Source organism: Prosopis cineraria, unplaced genomic scaffold (assembly GCF_029017545.1).
Source record: "Prosopis cineraria cultivar Desert tree isolate PC_DT_omini unplaced genomic scaffold, ASM2901754v1 PC2, whole genome shotgun sequence".
In the NCBI taxonomy this organism is placed as follows: Eukaryota; Viridiplantae; Streptophyta; class Magnoliopsida; order Fabales; family Fabaceae; genus Prosopis; species Prosopis cineraria.
The window spans coordinates 37711119-37729470 of NW_026555333.1; the positions used below are offsets into that span (position 1 = coordinate 37711119).

The 18352-nt window shown below is 28.4% G+C and overlaps 1 protein-coding gene across 1 annotated transcript; it reads right to left on the bottom strand.

Annotated features, from left to right (window-relative positions):
* Window positions 1-16063: 16063 nt before the first annotated feature.
* LOC129304203 ((S)-8-oxocitronellyl enol synthase CYC2) lies at window positions 16064-17734 on the bottom strand. The gene is made up of 2 exons (XM_054943892.1): window positions 17638-17734; window positions 16064-17356 (listed from the first exon to the last, which is right to left on the bottom strand). Exons 1-2 carry the CDS (start codon window positions 17659-17661, stop codon window positions 16172-16174), a joined length of 1209 nt encoding a protein of 402 aa, XP_054799867.1. The 5' UTR covers window positions 17662-17734; the 3' UTR covers window positions 16064-16171.
* Window positions 17735-18352: the final 618 nt, after the last annotated feature.

Sequence of the window (18352 nt, forward strand, 5' to 3'; positions counted from 1 at the left end):
GATTGACATCTTTCTTATTTTTCTTTTTCTTTTTTGGGTTTGAATCTTAGTAAATGTGGTGGCTTTTGAAATCAATCAAAAGTTTCAATTTTTAACCTCAGATTTGATTTTGATGATTAAAGAAAATGCACATGTAGTATAAAATATAAATCTATGAAGATGTAAACTAGATTTATTCATGGATGCACAATATGAGATATTACATAAGTTACCATGTCCAATACAAATGCGTAAAAAGATGCTTGTGGATGTTTAGTTTTTCATAAAAGCAATTAGCAATATTAATATGTTACATATAATCTATGGTGGTGAGCTGTACCTATTATTGACAAGCTTTGACAATATGGTTCATTCTTCAGATTGAAACTTGTCCAATTATTAGGTACTGTGAATGCAGTTAAACAGAAAGAAAATCTATGTTAACCCTATTGTCTTGTGTCCTCATGAACAATTTTCCCCTGAACAGTAAATGTCTTTCCAGTATTACATACTAGTGGAAGACCGTATTACTATTAATTAAGTGCATTTAAGGTTGTTTTCTTAGACATTTTGTGAGGAAGAGGATTCTTTCTTCTTCCTTTCCCATCATCTTTCCCTCATTTTGTTTTTCTAGCTATTGGATTGGGTTATGGACTGTCCAAATTGAATTTCTTATAAAATTATAATTACAATGTTAAATTGTAAACAAAGATAAATAATCAAATTCAAACGGCTAAAATTTAATTTGAACAATTTAAAATTGCAGTAAAAACAGAATAAAAGAAAATATTTTATAAGAGATCAAATATGAACAGTTAATAATGCTAACCTTGTGGTTAGAAAAATAAGAGAAGGGAGAGAGGAGAGAATCCTCTCCCCTTTTGTGGAGGGAATAGAATAATAAATTAGTTTGAAAAAAATAAAATATTCTTGGTAAGCAGATTTGGAGGGTAATTAATGCAGTGTTGTTCTCCTTGTTTGGCAATGCCATGAAACTCAAGTATGTTGAGGCTTCTAGTGGCTGCAGAAATAAAAATTCCTATAACTCCTCTTGGTTTTGGAAAGGAGTTTTACAAGCAGAAGACATCACCTTTAAGGAATTGTAGTGGCAAGTAGAATCTGTTCAAAATATTCCAATTGATCATTGTCAATGGTGGAGCATGATTCAAAGGGATACTACCAATTCGTTAGGAATTTCCAGGGTTTCTGATCTTCTTAAACAGTAAACCAGATCGCCTAGTATGGTTTGCAAGTTCTGATGATTCCTACATGGTTAAACCTAAATTTGAGTTCTGCAGGTGTTCTGCTGCAGTTGCTAATTGGACTTTTTCTGGAAACTTCAACTACCCTTGAAGCATCTACTCTTTATATGGAAATTAATTTATTCTACTTTACCTATTGGCAATTTCCTGCAATGTCACCATCCCAATGTTATCTCATTTTTTCTTTGGATGCTTAAAGGATGAATATGTGGAACACATCTTTTATTCCTGTTCTCTTGCTCGGTGTTTATGGTTTAGAACTTTATCTATCCATTCCTTAAAGACCAGGAGAAGCGGTTAGATACTGCTAAACAAATAATAATCTTACTGCACTTCATGTGGCAGAAAAGGAATGATGCTCTTCAAAAGAGAATTATTCCTCATCCTCAAAAGGTACTCAAGAACTTTGCAAGCTTTGTTCATTATCTATCTTATGTTTGTATTTGGCCTTCTTATTCAGGAAAGCAATAAAATCAATGAACAAAAATCATCTCCAGAGGAAAATAACTCTACTCCACTTTTTGCTTAATTTGACTCATGTTCTTTTCGCATTGCAAAGTTCAGGTGTCTTCATTCTAGTATTTTTTTTTTCAAGACCTATTTTATTACTGCAGGACTCTTTTTTTAATTATTAATATATTGATCGTTTTATTTAAAAAAAAAGTTAGTTATGCTCCTTTCATTTCAATTATAGTAATGTTTTTAACTAAAATACACTAACAAAGACTAATACTCATCAAATTATTTTCATTTAATACTTATCATTAGAGAAGATGACAGTTAGATATCAAAATATCAATTTAATTATAGTTAGTTTCTTGAATTTTTTTTTTTTGCAAAATTAATTGATAATAAAAAATTGAATTGTTACCCATTTAGGAGTTTCAATTACAAATTAAATATTTATATTTCAAATATAACTCTCAATATATAATTGAAATTTTTATTTGCAACTATTTAAATCAATATTTATAAATCACTTTTTGAAAAATTTTGTTAGGAACATAACTATTATTAAATTCATAATTTGGAATCTAAGTGTGGTTCTCCCCATCATTAATCATTGTTGTTGGCAAGGAAAAAAAAACTTGCCTAAAATAATTTTTAATATTTTCATAGGTTAGTTTTAGTAAAAAAAAAGGGGGGTTAATATTTTTATCTTTGAATTTTTTTTAAGAGCATTGGGCATCTGTATTGATAAGTGTGAGAATTTTTTACTGAACCATTTTTTTAGGAGCAAAAAACCTCTTCTGAGTTAGTCATTATCTTTGCCATTATTTGTTAATACAGAGCATGTATGTGGAGCCCACACACAATGATAGATAATACTTTGATCATGTCTTTTGGTATTAATTTATCTTTAAATTATTTTTCTAGGAATGCTAAGCACTTTGAAATTTTTTTTCAGAAGCGTTGAGCATATTGAAATCTTATTAAAATAAAATTTAATAAATATTATAAAAATATTAAATATTTTTTTATTTAATAATTTAAATATTATTATTTATAAATATGCATTCAAAATTTATATATTATTTTTTAAATGTTGCCAGTTCAAACTATTTTTTCATAAATTTATAAATGACTTGTAACTTTTATATATTGATCAAATTTTTAATGTTGATTGAGTTTATTAAATTTTATAGGTTATTTTCTATAATTTTTTTTATCAACTAACAGTTTTTCTCCATAATATTGCAACAACCAATTTCATATTTTAATATTTTGATATTTTGTAACTTTGTATTAAAAATGAAGGAAATGAATCTTCACATTAACAGAGAGATTTTTTTTCCCCTTCATCTCTATTATTCTCTTGTTAAGTACTTCCTTTATTGAAAAATATAAGGCACTTTTAATCTAATTACACCCCCAATAAAATAATTATTTATTTTTAAATTAATATTATCTTTTTATATTCATCCATATTTAATAGGTTGTTTAACTTTAAAATAAATATAAAGTGATATATTTATTAGGGACATTTTTAAAAAAAGCACTTTAATTATATCTTAAAATACTAAAAATACCTTATATTTTTTAATAGAGGGAGAAACTTTTTTGTAGCACATTAATTGAACATGCAATATCTTCCAAAATAAGCATTTCTGTTGGCATATTGGTCATAATCTGTTATGTTTTTTATTTTACCACAAACAATGTAGTGTATAGAGAGTATTAAATTTGAGTAATACAATAGTTTAAAGGAAGATTATTAATTGACTAAAAAAATTACAAAGAATGACCTAAAAATTTAAGTAACATAATTAATATTAAAAACATGATCGGTATATAAAAAATTACAACTCATATATAAATAGTTTAGGAGAAAATTATCTCACTTATCAATATAGAGTGCTCGATTCTCCTCAAAAAAGCATATTGTTTGCTTATTAAAAAATTGTGAAATGCATTATATACTGAAATATGAAATTTTTCAAAATGCTTCTTCTATTTAAAATCAAAGAAGCATCAGTTTATGGCATTGAAACTTGTAAAATTGAATAACTTTCCAAGTCTACATTTTTTTTTGGTTCCATCAATAATGGAAATTCGAAAATCAGTCTTAAGTGCTTCATTGATCTTAAACGATGAAAATTTTGCTTCAAAATGTGCTTAGAAATGAAAGAAATTATGTTTTCCTAAAAAAAAAAATATTTACTATATTTTATAATGGACAGTCTCAATTTGAATTTTAGGATCCACATGTCAGTTTTATTATATTAATTGGAATACTTAAATTTATTTCACATTTGATAATGATCATGTGCAAAAACTGTGAAAAAAAAAAGGAAAAATTAGTATGGAAGAAGAAGAACCAAAAAAAAGGAAGAGAAAATGAATATGGGAGATGGTAACCAGCCCATCTGCTAGGCCAAACATGGAAAAGACAAAAAGGATTATAGACGCAGGCATGTCGAGAGACAGGCAATGTATAGAAGAAAATATTTTTTTTTTATGTTGCTTCTTTTCCTCAAATTATAAAACACTTTTAAATAAAATTTTACATATCAATAAAATTTATTAAATATATTTTGCAACTTTATTTTTTTCAAGACAAAAATATAAACTTTTAAAAATACCCTTTACTTAATACTCTATTGATAAAGAATTTAAAGAGAGAGAATATATGGGAGGAGTAATATTAAAAAACTATCATCAATAAAATCTTATTTTTATCAAAGTATCTTATATTTTAATATGTTAAATAATTTTTAAGAGTGTTTTATAATTTAGGATAGAAAAAGTATATTATTGTTGTTGTTATATTGATGGTGCGTTATACAAGAGCGGAGTTAGGATTTTTAATTAGGGGGACAAAATCACAAAGCATATATAATATGTTGTAATTGAAGAAAAGATAAATCTATCTATATAATTAACATAACATAAATTTTTTGTGATATATGTTCATATTCAATTTTATAAATGTAGAACCAAAATAAATATGTACATTTATTTTTTAAGTTTTGCTTGTTAATTTTTATAGTATAGAAACAATCAATTATCATGTTTTTGGTAAACTTTTCAACAATCTATTAAAAAATGAATCAATAATTTTTTCCGTAGACATTTTTCAATCCTAAAAAATATGGATTGTAAAATATATCATGTACAATACAATAAGGAATTAAAAACTAGAAAAATCATAACGTAAATTGCATAATATATCAAATATATATAAGGGATTGCAAATCATAACATGCAAACACCCTAACCTCCTACCCTAAAATAATATAATTTTATATATCATATCAATACATAAAGAAAAACATATTTTTAGATATTAATTTTCAACTTTTTATATATTAGTTTATATTTATTAAAAATAAAGTAAATATTATGTTTAGTGTCAAATACATACACATATATCTTGATAGGGCTAAAGAGAAATAACATTTATATTTTACTAAAAAAAAAGAAATTAGTGAAAGTCATGACCCCTATTCACCTATTTTTGCCATTGGCATTGAGCACCTGGCATCTTGAGTTTGTTTTATGTCAAGTTGAAGAAATTTTAACAAGACCAAACTAATTGAATTAAGTTAGGTTAAGATATTTTTAAATGTAAGCTCTATATTAATGTTGTTGCTTTTTAGAGCTCAAATTCAAAATTCTTGACTAAACTGATAGAGCTTCTTTATAAGTTGTTGTTTTTTAATATATAATCCATCATTATCTAATAAACTAATCTTTTGCTCAAACTTCACATGCAAACCCTAACCTACCCTAATTTGTGCTGCTCCATACAATTCTTCTCTCAATCCAATTCCACTTCTGGAAAATCGTTCCACCTAATGGATCCCTTTCATCATCATTGTTATTATATTATAATCAATTTAAGTGGTTGAACATGTGTTTTCTTTAATTGAACAAAAATGACAACTAAGAATTTCATCAACAATTAATACTAAATTGGGATCTCATTATATATGTTCAATATATGCGTTGTTATTTTTCTATTTTTTTAATTCGTCATAATATTGTACATGATACAGTTTACAAGCCATACTTTTTAGGATTGAAAGGGGTATAAAATAAAAAACTATTAATTCATTTTTCAAGAGATTGCTAAAATGTTTACCATAGATATAATAATTGATTGTTTCTATATTAAAAAAAATTCGACAAGCAAAATTTGAAAAATAAATGTACATATTTATTTTGATTTTATATTTTTAGAATTAAATATGAACATATACGTTAAAAAATTTATGTTATGTTAGTTATATAGATTGATTTATCTTTTCTTCAATCACAATATATATTACATACTTTGTGATCTTGGCTTTTTTAATTAAAAATTCTAGCTCCGCCCCCACTCAAGGCAGCAGCAATACAATAACAATAATATAAAAAAAAAAAACTATATTCTTTTATACAACACCTGTCTCCCCGCACGCCCCCATCTATAATTCTTTTTGTCTTTTCCATGTTTTGCCTACCAACACATGTTTGGGTTGGTCACCTCCCATATTCATTTTCACTTTCCTTTTTTTTTTTTTTTTGGTTTTCCCATGCAAATTTTTCCCTTTTTTCAAAGTTCTTTCATATGATCATTATCAAACGTGAAATAAATTTAAGTTTTCCAATTAATATAATGAAATTGACATGTGGATCCTAAAATTTAAATTGAGACTGACCGTGATAAAATATAGTAAATATTTTTTTTTTGCAAGAAAAACAAAATTCCTTTCATTTCAAGTATAGTAAAGACGTAAATAGAAAATGATAATCCCTTTTGTTCTGTTCATGAGCACATTTTAGAAGCAAAATTTTCATCATTTAAGATCAATGAAGCAATTAAGACTGATTGTCGAATTTGCATAATTAATTAAACACAAAAATGTAGACTTGGAAAGTTATATTCAATTTTAAAAACTTCAGCGCTATAAACTAATGGTTCTTTGATTTTAAATATAAGAAGTATTTTGAAAATTTTCATATTTCAGTATTTAATGCATTTCACAATTTTTATGAAAGAAAACAATATGCTTCTTTTTTTGAGGTAGGTTGGACACCCTATACTAATAAGTGAGTTAATTTTTTTTAAAATTATTTTTTCTAGGAGCAAAAAAATTTTTTTTATTAGCCAACCATTAACTTTGTTATTTTTTTCTATTGTGACATGTGCTTCAAGCTCATGCATAGTATAAGACTTTAACCATATTCTTTAATGCCAATTTGCTCATAAACTCTTTTTTTAGGAATGCTAAACACTTTGAAGTTTTGTTAAAATAAAATATAATAAATATTGGTAAAATATTCATATTTAATAATTTAAATTTTATTATTCATAAATATTCATCCAAAATTTATAAATAATTTTTTAAATTTTAAAAAATTAATCATTTAGTCTTTTTATTTTTGACCCAATTATAACTTAGTTCTTCAGTTTTGACTTATTATATCTCAATCCCTAAAGTTGTAACTCAATTATAAATTAGTTTTTAAATTTTGTCTTTTGTAATTTAGTCTTTGAAGTTTCAACTTCTTAAGCATTGGTCCCTATATTTTAAAAAATATAATTATAAAAATTAAAAATATTTTAAAATTTTAATATTTATAGTATTTATAAAGATTAAAAGGGTTTAATAATTTAAAATATTAGTAATAAATTTTAAAATATTTTAAATCTTTATAATTTTATTTTTTAAAATATAGGAATTAATATTTAAGATGTTGAAATTTCAGGGACTAAATTGCAAAAGATAAAGTTTAAGTATTGATTTACAACTTAGTCAAAATTTTAAGGACTAAGTTATAATAAATTAAAGTTCAGGAACTGAGTTACAACTAAGTTAAAACTACAAAGATTAAATAATTAATTTTTTTTAAATATTAATAGTTCAAATTAGTTTTTAAAAAATTTATAGATGACTTATAATTGTGTATATATTGATCATATTTTTCATATTGATTATATTACTTAAATTTTTAGGTCATTCTCTGAAATTTTTTCCATCAACTAATGATCTTCCTTCAAAATATTATATTACTCAAATTTAATGCTCTTTGTATGTTGTAATAATAAGGGTAAAATTATAGACATAACAAATCAAGACTAATATGGTCAACAAAAATACTTTTTTAGCGAATGGAGTACTCAATAAGAAAATATTGAATTAGGAACATGATGCCACAGATGGGATCAGAGGAATCACATATGCAGGACTAAATTGGACAAGACTAAAATGGGCAAAAAATGCAGTTATATTCAAATCAATGAACACAATCTTCTTCCACTAAATTAAAGATGAAGAACAGAGGGAGAAAATAAAAATTAAAAATTTAAAAAAATATTTGGGTTCTGGGCACGAGCACATATTGAAGATGAAGAATAGAAGGAGAAGATGAAGTCGATGAAGATGAAGAACATGTGATTCCAGGTTTGATGCTTTGGATACTCTAGGGTTGAAGTCGATGAAGATGAAGAACATAGAGGGAGATGAAGCTGATGCTTTAGATGCGACAGAGAAGTTCCTGGTCTAGGTTAGGGCACAAGCAAGGGAGAAGATTAAGAACAGTTGAAGATTTTGGGACAAAGACGAAGAATGAGGTAGCCATTGAGAACAAATTCGAGAGCGAGCAAGGGAAAATTTCTTTGTGATGATGAATTGATATGCGAATAAGAGTTTAAGGGAATTTCAAAAGGATATCTACAATGGTTATAACAAATAACCAATGTAAATATGCTTTGTTTTTTATAAAAATAATATATATAACTACACTGATTATATTTAGCAACCAATATAAATATGTTAAAAAATAGTTTTTTAAAAAAAAAAATATATAACATTAGTTATACTTGACAACCAATGTAAATATGTGAAAAGCAAGTTCAAAAAAATTGAAATATATAACTACGTTAGTTATAAGTAATAACTAATATAAATATCTTAAAAATCAATTTTTAAAACAAATAAGAGTATATTATCTACACTGATCACATAATATAACCAGTGTAAATATCAATATCTACACTAGTTATGCAAGGAATTGATGCAAATATCATCATAGCCACCTTTTAATTTATAAAAATGACATCGCCTCCTATTTCTACACTGTTTGCCCAATAATTGGTGTAGTCATGTAGATATGAGTAGAGTTAGAAATTCGAGCGGGTCGGGTCTATTCGGGCTCAGCCGAATAAGCCAACCCGATTCTAAAAAAAAAAAGCTCGAATAGCTAAGCCTGACCCAAATTCCTTCAGGCTTTGGATGGCCCGAATACCCAAATTTTATTTTAAAAATTATTTTTAATTAAATTTTTAACTTAAAAATTAATTATTTTATTTCATAAAAAAATATAAAATATATATTTTTGATACTTAAATAATGTATGGGACTCAAATATATGATATTTTAGCATAAAATGACTTAAAACTTAAAAAATTAATTAATATTTATTATATTATATATTTTTTTAAAAAATAATTTTTTATTCGAGTATTTGGGCCAAGCCCAAATTTCTTCGGGCCTATTATAGGCCCAAACATAAAAAAGCTATAATTTTTTAAAGCTTGACTCTAAATTTTTCAAACGGATTCAAATTAGCCCATCGGGTTCGGCCTGAATTACTAGCTCTAGATATAAGGGTTTAATTGTACTATTTTGTACTAGAATATATATATATATATATATATATAAGGCATTGCAAATCATAACACAAATTGCATAATAATAAAATAATAAACAATGAAAGAACTAGGCATATTGAGATTGGAGTGGCTTACCTTAATCTTGTCCTTATATTCACTTGATTGATGATATATTGTCAAGGTCAAGTTGCAACCAATAGCCAAGGTCATCAATTCAGTGAGAAGGAGATAAAAACAAAGAGAAAGGGAAGACCAAAGGCCAAAGTTGTAGAATCCTCACAACTAAATATAATTAACCAAACAAACTCATGATAATCAAAGAATTAACTCAATTGGTAGATTACCAAGTTTTAATTTCAAAATATGGAATCCCAAGTTTTTATAATCAAATGGAGTTTAGAATTAATCATAATCTCTTATATCAAAGTAAAAGTAAGTTATGAAAGTATGTGATACCTTAAAGGAGTGAAAAAGAATGAAGACAAGTGAAGAACAACTCATTTGCTACATGATAGGGCAATGTGTCGTGGCTTGTGCAAGCTACACTGTAGTCTGTTGCTCTCTGTGCCATGCGCTACAACTCAAGCGCCCATGTTCCGCAACATGTTGCACGTAAATGATAGCAGATTCTAATGTCATTTGACAACAAAATTGGGAAACTTTCTACACATTTCGATTTTCCATCCGACATCCGAATGACATGATCTAAGTGTTTATGTAAAGCTCTTTTCATAAACTAGTTAATGGAATGTGTTTCACTTTCAAAATAGATCATACCAAAAAGTTGAACACCCAAACATATTTTTACCACTTTTTATAACTTTCACACAAAAAGAGTGTTCAAAACCCACAATAAGTACCAATAGCCATTCCTAACATTCAGACTATACTCATTGGACTTAAAATTATCAGTATAACACATCACACACACTTAAATACTAGTATAGCACAAAATCACTCCTTAACCCCTTTTTCACCAAAAACATGAGGGGGAGGTAATTTCATTGCATTTACTCATAAATCAATCATGACATGTTTAAAACATCATTTATATACTTGCACTAGTATTTTGGCTCTATCAATATATCTATCTCATCATGCACAATTACTCGGGGGCTCAAAATACAATTTAAATAATCGCAACAACAAAATAGTGCAAGTACAACAATGTGCAACCTAGAATTGGTAATAATATTTTATTACACAAAATAACATAAACCAGAGGCATACAATAGGAATGAACTAATTTCTAGCCTCTTGAGTCTTCTCCCTCTCTGTACCAAAGCTAGAGCTTGTAAAGTGTTAAATAAAAGGGATAAGTCTAGCCACTCAATAACTAAAGTAAAACATATACTATGCAATTATATATCAATTGTAAATCAAAAACATACATATGAAATCTATTTCTTAAAACATGCTTTAACACACATCATAACTAAATAATCTAGTCAACACATTTCATCTCACATATGCTATGTACATAATCACAAGACACTCAGACATGTGACCATAACTTGGTATATCACACAACTTGCCACAACTCAAAACTTGTGATGTCATACACTTATATAGGCAATGATCAACTAATCTTATACCCTCTTTATTTCCTTCGACTGAAACTGTGGGTTATAACACTAAATAAGACTATTTATGTGATTCGACCATCCAAATTCATCAATTGTAGGTATGACCTAGCCAAAGATCACATAACTTACTCTCAGACTATGGCTTCTCTCACTCTCAAATCTCTGAGGTGTTGTATTCCCTAAGCTATTCTCCTCAATAAAATAATGGAGAAAATTAGGTTTCAATTCCTTGACAAACTATGAGACAGTCCTTTAAAAAAACTATAAAACAAGGTTATATCCCCACATACCGAAGGGTAGCCTAAATTGAATGAAGATCATTACATAATTAACAAAGGTATTGCTTGAAGTTGAATATTTGATAATGGGGTGGCGGTAGCAACTCAAAATCTCAAATGCATGACATATCCTCAACTCAAATGAGGAAACCTGCCTAAAATAAGATAATTTTATATATTATATTATGTCATATTATATCATATTAATGTATAAAGAAAACATATTTTTTATATATTAATTTTTTCAACTTTAGATATATTAGTTTATATTTATTACAAAGAAAGTAGATTTTATGTTTAGCATCAAATATATACAAATATATTTTGATAAGGCTAAATATATATAACACCTATATTTTATTAAAAAATTAAAAAATTAGGGAGAGTAATAGCTCCCCTGATCCACCTCTATCTCTGCCATTGGCATTGAACATCCGGCATCTTGGGTTTGCTCCACGTTGAGTTGAGAAAACTTTAATAAGGCCCAAATTAATTAGATTGAGCTAGTCAAGATTATTTTTGCGTGGAAGCTCTATACTAATGCTGCTGCTTTTTTAGAGTTCAAACTCAAAATTTTTTATTAAACTGATAGAACTTCTTTATGAGTTATTGTTGTTGTTATTTAATGAAAAAATATAACTTCGAGTCCTTACAATTTGTTCAAATTTTACTATAGGTCTTTATACTTTTTTTTTTAATGTTTCAAGTCCTTACACTTTTCTTCACTTGCATCTTAAGTCCTTATAGCACCACTCATGGGTAGATCTAAAATATTAAAAAAATTATAAGGACATATAATATCGAAAAAAAATGTAAGAATTTATAATAAAATTTAAAAAAAGTACAGGCACTTAAAATTATATCTTTTCTTATTTAATATATAATCCATGCTTATCTAATTAACTAATCTTTGGTCACCCATCACATGCAATGATGCAAACCCTAACCTTCTACCGTAATTTGTGCCGCTCCATACACTTCTCTCAATCCAATTCCACTTCTGGAAAATCGTTCCACCTAATGGATCACTTTCATTGTTATTATTATATTATAATCAATTTAAGTTCTTCTAACATGTGTTTTCTTTAATTGAACAAAAATGACAAGTAAGAATTTTACCAAAAATTAATACTAAATCAGGATTTCATTACAAATTTATACTCATCTTTCCATGCTTTAGTAATTTTTTTTTTTAAAAATTGATTTGACGTTAACCTTTTTAAGAAGTACTTAGTTGTCATTCTCCCAAAAAAAATCAACATGTGCTTTCTTTAAACAAAATTTGGTTACTTAGGAAAAAAGAAATTCAATTCAAAGAGTCTTGCTTACATCTGAATCAAATTAATCGATATCCAATATTGCTTTTGAAAATTGATTTGGCATATTAAAAAAGGTTGCAATCAAAAGAAAGAAATAAAGAAATGCTAGCTGTGCATATTTTATTTTGAAATTCTTTGAACGTGATATATTTTATGGTTATTATAGTCATGTATAACTGTATAAGGTAACAATGACAAATTAAACATCTTCAATATATATAATAACTAAGAGAAAAAATATAACTGTTTGTCCCTATACTTTTAGCATGTTTTGGTATTAGTTTCTATACTTTTTTTCATTGCCCTAGTTCCCTATATTTCATCTATTTGCAATGTTAATACTTATATTTTTAAATTAATTATAAGGATTTAATAGTGGCTAACATGTACTCCCTCCATTCAAAAATATATGAATTTTTAAATTAAATTTTATCTCTCAATAAAGTAATTACCTGCTTTTAAATTAATCCTATCTTTTCATACTTATCCTCATTAAATACCTTACAATAAATTTAAAGTCATACACTTCTCAAAAAAAGATAATGATTATATCTCAAAAGACTAAAAATGCCTTACATTCTTTAACATTAAACTTCTTAAAAAATACTTTATATTTTTTAACGAAAGGAGTATATAAGCTCTATTACTCATTGTGTTGACTTGTTAAAATTATGATAAGTTCTATTAAAAAAAATGAGTAGAAAGCAAAAAAGAAACGCCAAAGGCATAAATCAAAATCCTTAAACGTGCAATAGATCAAGTTTCAAAGGGAAAAATACATGACGAATAGGGCAAAAAGACAAAAAAGTTAGTAGCCATTTTACTCATATAATGTCCAATTCATTGTAATTAATTTTACCAACTTAATAACAGAACAGTGTTATGTACATATCAGTAGATTTAATTTGATTAGTGACAATAAGGACTAACATTGCATAAAGATAAAACTTAATGATTATGAGCAATAAAACGAAGTATAGAAACTAATATTAAAACACACTAAAAATATAGGGATCAATAGCATTTTTTCCTTACTAATGAGCCTCGTTTATTTTTGTGTTCACATTTTTTTATTCATCTCTTCAAATATTTTTTTTATAGAACTCTTCAAATGTATTATATGTATTACAAGCTTTTCTAGCTTCATATCTTCATGTCAAAATATATGACTAAATACTGCATAAAATTTTCTTAAATTTTGACCCATATAAAAAACTCCTTTCACCTTTAAAACTTGACAAATAGCCTTCCTAAACTTTCAAGTTTGGCTGGATATCTCTTGCCATCAATTGTTCCACTATTTCATTACCAGAGTATATGTATAATATGTTATTGACAAAATATTTCCTTAAACTTTATCTTTTTTGTGCAAATTTCTTTTTCAAACTTTTGAATCCTAATCTCCTTAAAATTTGAGTTAAGTGTAGATAGCTCCATAAAATTTAAGCCAGATCGTATGCAAATATATTCTATTATTTTAGTAAAATAATGAATAAATTAATAATAGGGGAATTATGTTCATAAATTAACAAAATCACAATGGGAATAACGACAAAAAGCATCCTTGAAATATACAAATGATAAAGAAGTACCACAGAATATAACAACAATTATACAATAGTTTCTAGAAACTTGTCTGACATATTTATTTATGAGGAAATGACAAATTTAGCCCCAATTTAAAATTTGAAATGAAATATATGGAAGATAATGACTACTTAAAAATAAGAATTACCAACTTCTCTTGATTAAATGAATCATACCATTAATCACCTTGACACTCTGTGGGTGATCCCTTAGGCTTGCCTGCTTTGTAGTGAAATATTCAATTAGTTCACCCACTTTATAGTTATCATGCTTCTAATTTGACATTGAATATCCCTCTCCCTCTAACTTTGCAAGAGGCCAATAAATTCATTTGAGATGGAGCATGTGGTGTGGAATACACGGCAAAAAAAAGGTGAGAAAATAGTAGTCAAGGACCACTAATGAAAATTTATATCAATCAATGATCAATTATTATCAAAATTCAAAATGAAAAACAAGCCAAAATAAATTATTGTTAATTGAAATGAGTTATTATTAAAAACCCAAATAAATACTTGCTGCTTAAAGATTAATTTGAATTAAAAAATATCCATTCAGATTTTGACAATAGTTAATCTTTAACTTATATAAATTTTGGTTAGTAGTCCTTGATTGCTATTTTCTCAAAAAGGTTTTGAATGGTTGCTATTGGGGATATTTTAAGTGAGCATCACCTTCTAAATAAAACTCAACATCCTTTCATGTGTCTTAATGAGGAAACCTTTGGACCATATTTTTACTCACCGTTGCTTCACCAAATCTCTTCAGTTTTCATGCCTATCAATTAGAACAACTTTTTTTTTTTTTTTACTCTAGACTCATTGACTAGATCTTGAACACTTTTAAACATCTTCACAAAGATGCTATGATTGATCATAATAGGTACATCATCATTCTGTTAAATCTGATTTGGTACTCGAGGAATCAATTGATATATCAGTTCAAAATTCCTGATCCAATGGATCTGATAAGAGCCTTCAGGAATCAATGCTTCACACTTGATAATGTTTGTTGCTGCTAAGGTACTACTTATCAAAACCATACGATTCCTTCCCTTCCATCTGCACTTATAGTTGCTGACTCGGATGAATAAAACATTTAGCTGACTGAATGTCGGATCATTATACAATGGAACTAATGGTTTTGTACTTTGGAAGCACATCCAAAACATAAAGCTTTTCCATCTTCTTTACTTCATATAGAGTCTATGCTGGATTCACAATGTTATCAAGAATTTCAACCCACCACATTCAATCCTAAAAATCAATTGCATACCATAAAGATTTTTTAAGATTGATTATATATCAACAGGTGTAGAAGCAATTTTGTTGCTGGGGATATTTCGAATCTCCTCTCTGATTTCCATTTCTTTGACATTAATGTCTTGCATGATGACTACTTCTCTTCTTACTTCTAGTTTTTTCCTTGGTTTTTATACTGTATAAATGTACTTTAATTCTTTTAATATTTATATATTAATTTGCTTTTTTTAATGACAAATTACAGTACCTTTCTGCCATTTTTTTTATATCATTAAAATGCAACATATGGATCACAGAGATTGCTTTAGAATAGAAAATGACAACTTCTTTTGAGCGACCAGCTAAAACCTAATAATAAACTACAAGTGCCTTTCTGTCATTTTCTTCCTTTGCTGTTAAGTAGGCAAAAAAACTTACATGAGTTGGGTTTCAGAGACTCGCAAAAATCAGGTAAGTTTCCAAAACTCCAAAACTATTTACAAATTATTTACATTCAAGATCTTTATCAATTAGAACTTCTTTTTATACTTTTAATCCTAGACTCATTGATTGGATCTTAGAGGCTCACAAACATCAAGATAAATTTCAAAACTCGAAAACTATTTAAAAATTATCCGCATTTAAGATCTTTATATATGGTGAGGGATTTGTACCAATGCCATTATCATCTTGCATCTTTTCGACTCTACTTGAAACAAAATCCATTTATCTATTTTCTTAACAAGTTGATACATTAATTCTTTTGCTAAGAAAATACACATCCATAACATTGATAAACGTCATCTTTTTATTCTACTCTAATAATCCAGCCTAGGGATCAGTTTCTGTTCTCTCATGCAGTCAATCCAATACAATATACAATTCAAAGTGTTACATCTTTTAACAAAACCAAACCCATCAGCCTTGTCTCGGCTCACCAATAACTTCACAGGGAATCTAAACAACGCATCAAGAAACTCCCAATTCGCCAAATCTTCCATCTTCGTCTTCACCAATCCATGCTTCTCCACAATCTCTTCCCACAATTTCTTCTTTTTCTTCTCATCACCCATCTCTCTGCAATACCAGAATCCCTCATCAATCATCTCTTCTTCTTCTTCAGGAACATATGCTCCAAGATTCTTCCCCAGAATCGGCCATATCTCCTTCCATGTGAAGCTTGAGCCATTGATTGCATTGAAAGCTTCCCCTTTTCTGCAACAAGCTGTGTCTTGTTTTGTTGCTGCCCAGATGTGTTGTTCTGCTACTAGTCTTGAATCTGACCCATCAATGTATGATTCTTCCCAACACTTCCTTGTTCCTCCGAAAACAAAAGGTATCTTAAGGTGTTTGCAGAAAGTCCCATAAACACATAAGCTTCCAATGAAGTTATAGAATGATCTGGTTGAGCTTCCTAGGAGTAAACCAGGCCTGTGCACAGACCAAAACACCTTATTATTCCCATTGAGTTTCTCCATCAGTAAATCCTCTAGAGCGTAATAGAAATTTGGGGTTTTGCTGGCGATCCTTGGGGCTTGTTCATGGTAGTAATAATGGAGTTTTTGGTTTTGTTCAAAAGGGGCTTGAAGTGAGATGTAGTGCTTTGTCCCTGTCTGAAGAGAGACATGTTTAAGATTCTTGGCCACCATGATTATGGTGTTCAAGGCATTGGACATCATGGTTTTGTTCTGCTCACAGCACTGTTGTGAGTCTAGTGGGAATTGGCTTGCCCATGTGACCCAAAACACATGGGTCACATCATGCAATGGAGACAGGTTCTTGTGAGTTTCTAAAGGGTTGAGCAGATCACAGGAAATGAAATTGTAAGGATTACAACTTTTCATGGTGATGATGGGTTGTATTTCTGGATTTCTTGCTATGCCATAGACCTTCCATGGAGATTCTGAAGAAACCAGACTCCTTGCAATCTCCCTCCCAGCTAGTCCAGTGACCCCAAAGATGATGGCAACATTTTTAGCCCCCTCTGAAACTCCCATGGGCACCTGCAAGTAAGAACATAGCCAGGATTTAACTATGAGAAAGATCGAAATTAAAAAGCATAGATACTATAAAGTTTTCATAAATCTTGAGAGGGAGTATATAACATCTATATAGTACTAATTTTTTTATAAGAAAAAAACTTCAGGTGGCTGTGTCCCCTGCCAGTCCACCCTCTTGCTACACCTGCCTGCAAGTCCTTCATGCTCTGAGAACTTCCAGCAAGAAAAATCCAAACAAACTGTTAACCGAAAACAAGAACCAAAAGCTCTGAAATTTGGCTTACCCTCGTTGTGATTTTAGCTGGCATTGGCACGTTCAAGTTCTTGATGATCTGACTGAAAACTTTGAACCAAATTTATAGGAACACAAATGGGGTGATGCATGTATAATATTATAAAAAAATGAGTTTTTTGATGTATAGGAATGTGAGAACAGGGACAAACTAGCGGTGTTGCTCAGTCTTTGAGGGAGTATTTTGTGGGTGGGGCATAGCTGTAACTTGAGATTGTGATTTAAAGTTGATATTTCCAAGATTCTGATTGCTATCAAGATAAGAGACAGAAAGATGTTATTTTAATGGATTCTTAGAAGATGGTTACAAATAAGTACTTTATGATTGAATATTTGTTTGCTCTATGCATAGACCTAGCTTGATCCATAGAGAGGTAATAAAGTTATGTTGACTGAGTCTCAAACACTTACCGGGCAGGATGTGAACCCATGAAAAATATTCACTCCCTCTTGTACTAATTATAAATTATGTGGCAAAGTTAATTAACTTCATGGTTTGCAAGGAATGATAATTTTTTTATGATGCACAAGTATTCTTTTATTAGAGATAATCTTGTTCATCATATTGTGGCCATTAAATATAAGCACACATAATGGAGATTTGGGTTTAGGTCGTTGACATTATGAGAGACTAGCTTTTCCAGTAAACTCAACCCATATTAGTATATATGATAGTTAATGTCTTTAAACTTGTAAAAAAATGGTTG

Bases quoted from the DNA above. Each gene is read 5' to 3' on its own strand.
- LOC129304203 (XM_054943892.1), bottom strand. From the start codon at position 17,661: ATGCCAGCTAAAATCACAACGAGG. The intron at 17,357-17,637 runs GTAAGCCAAATT...TCTTACTTGCAG, and splicing joins CAGCTAAAATCACAACGAGG to GTGCCCATGGGAGTTTCAGA.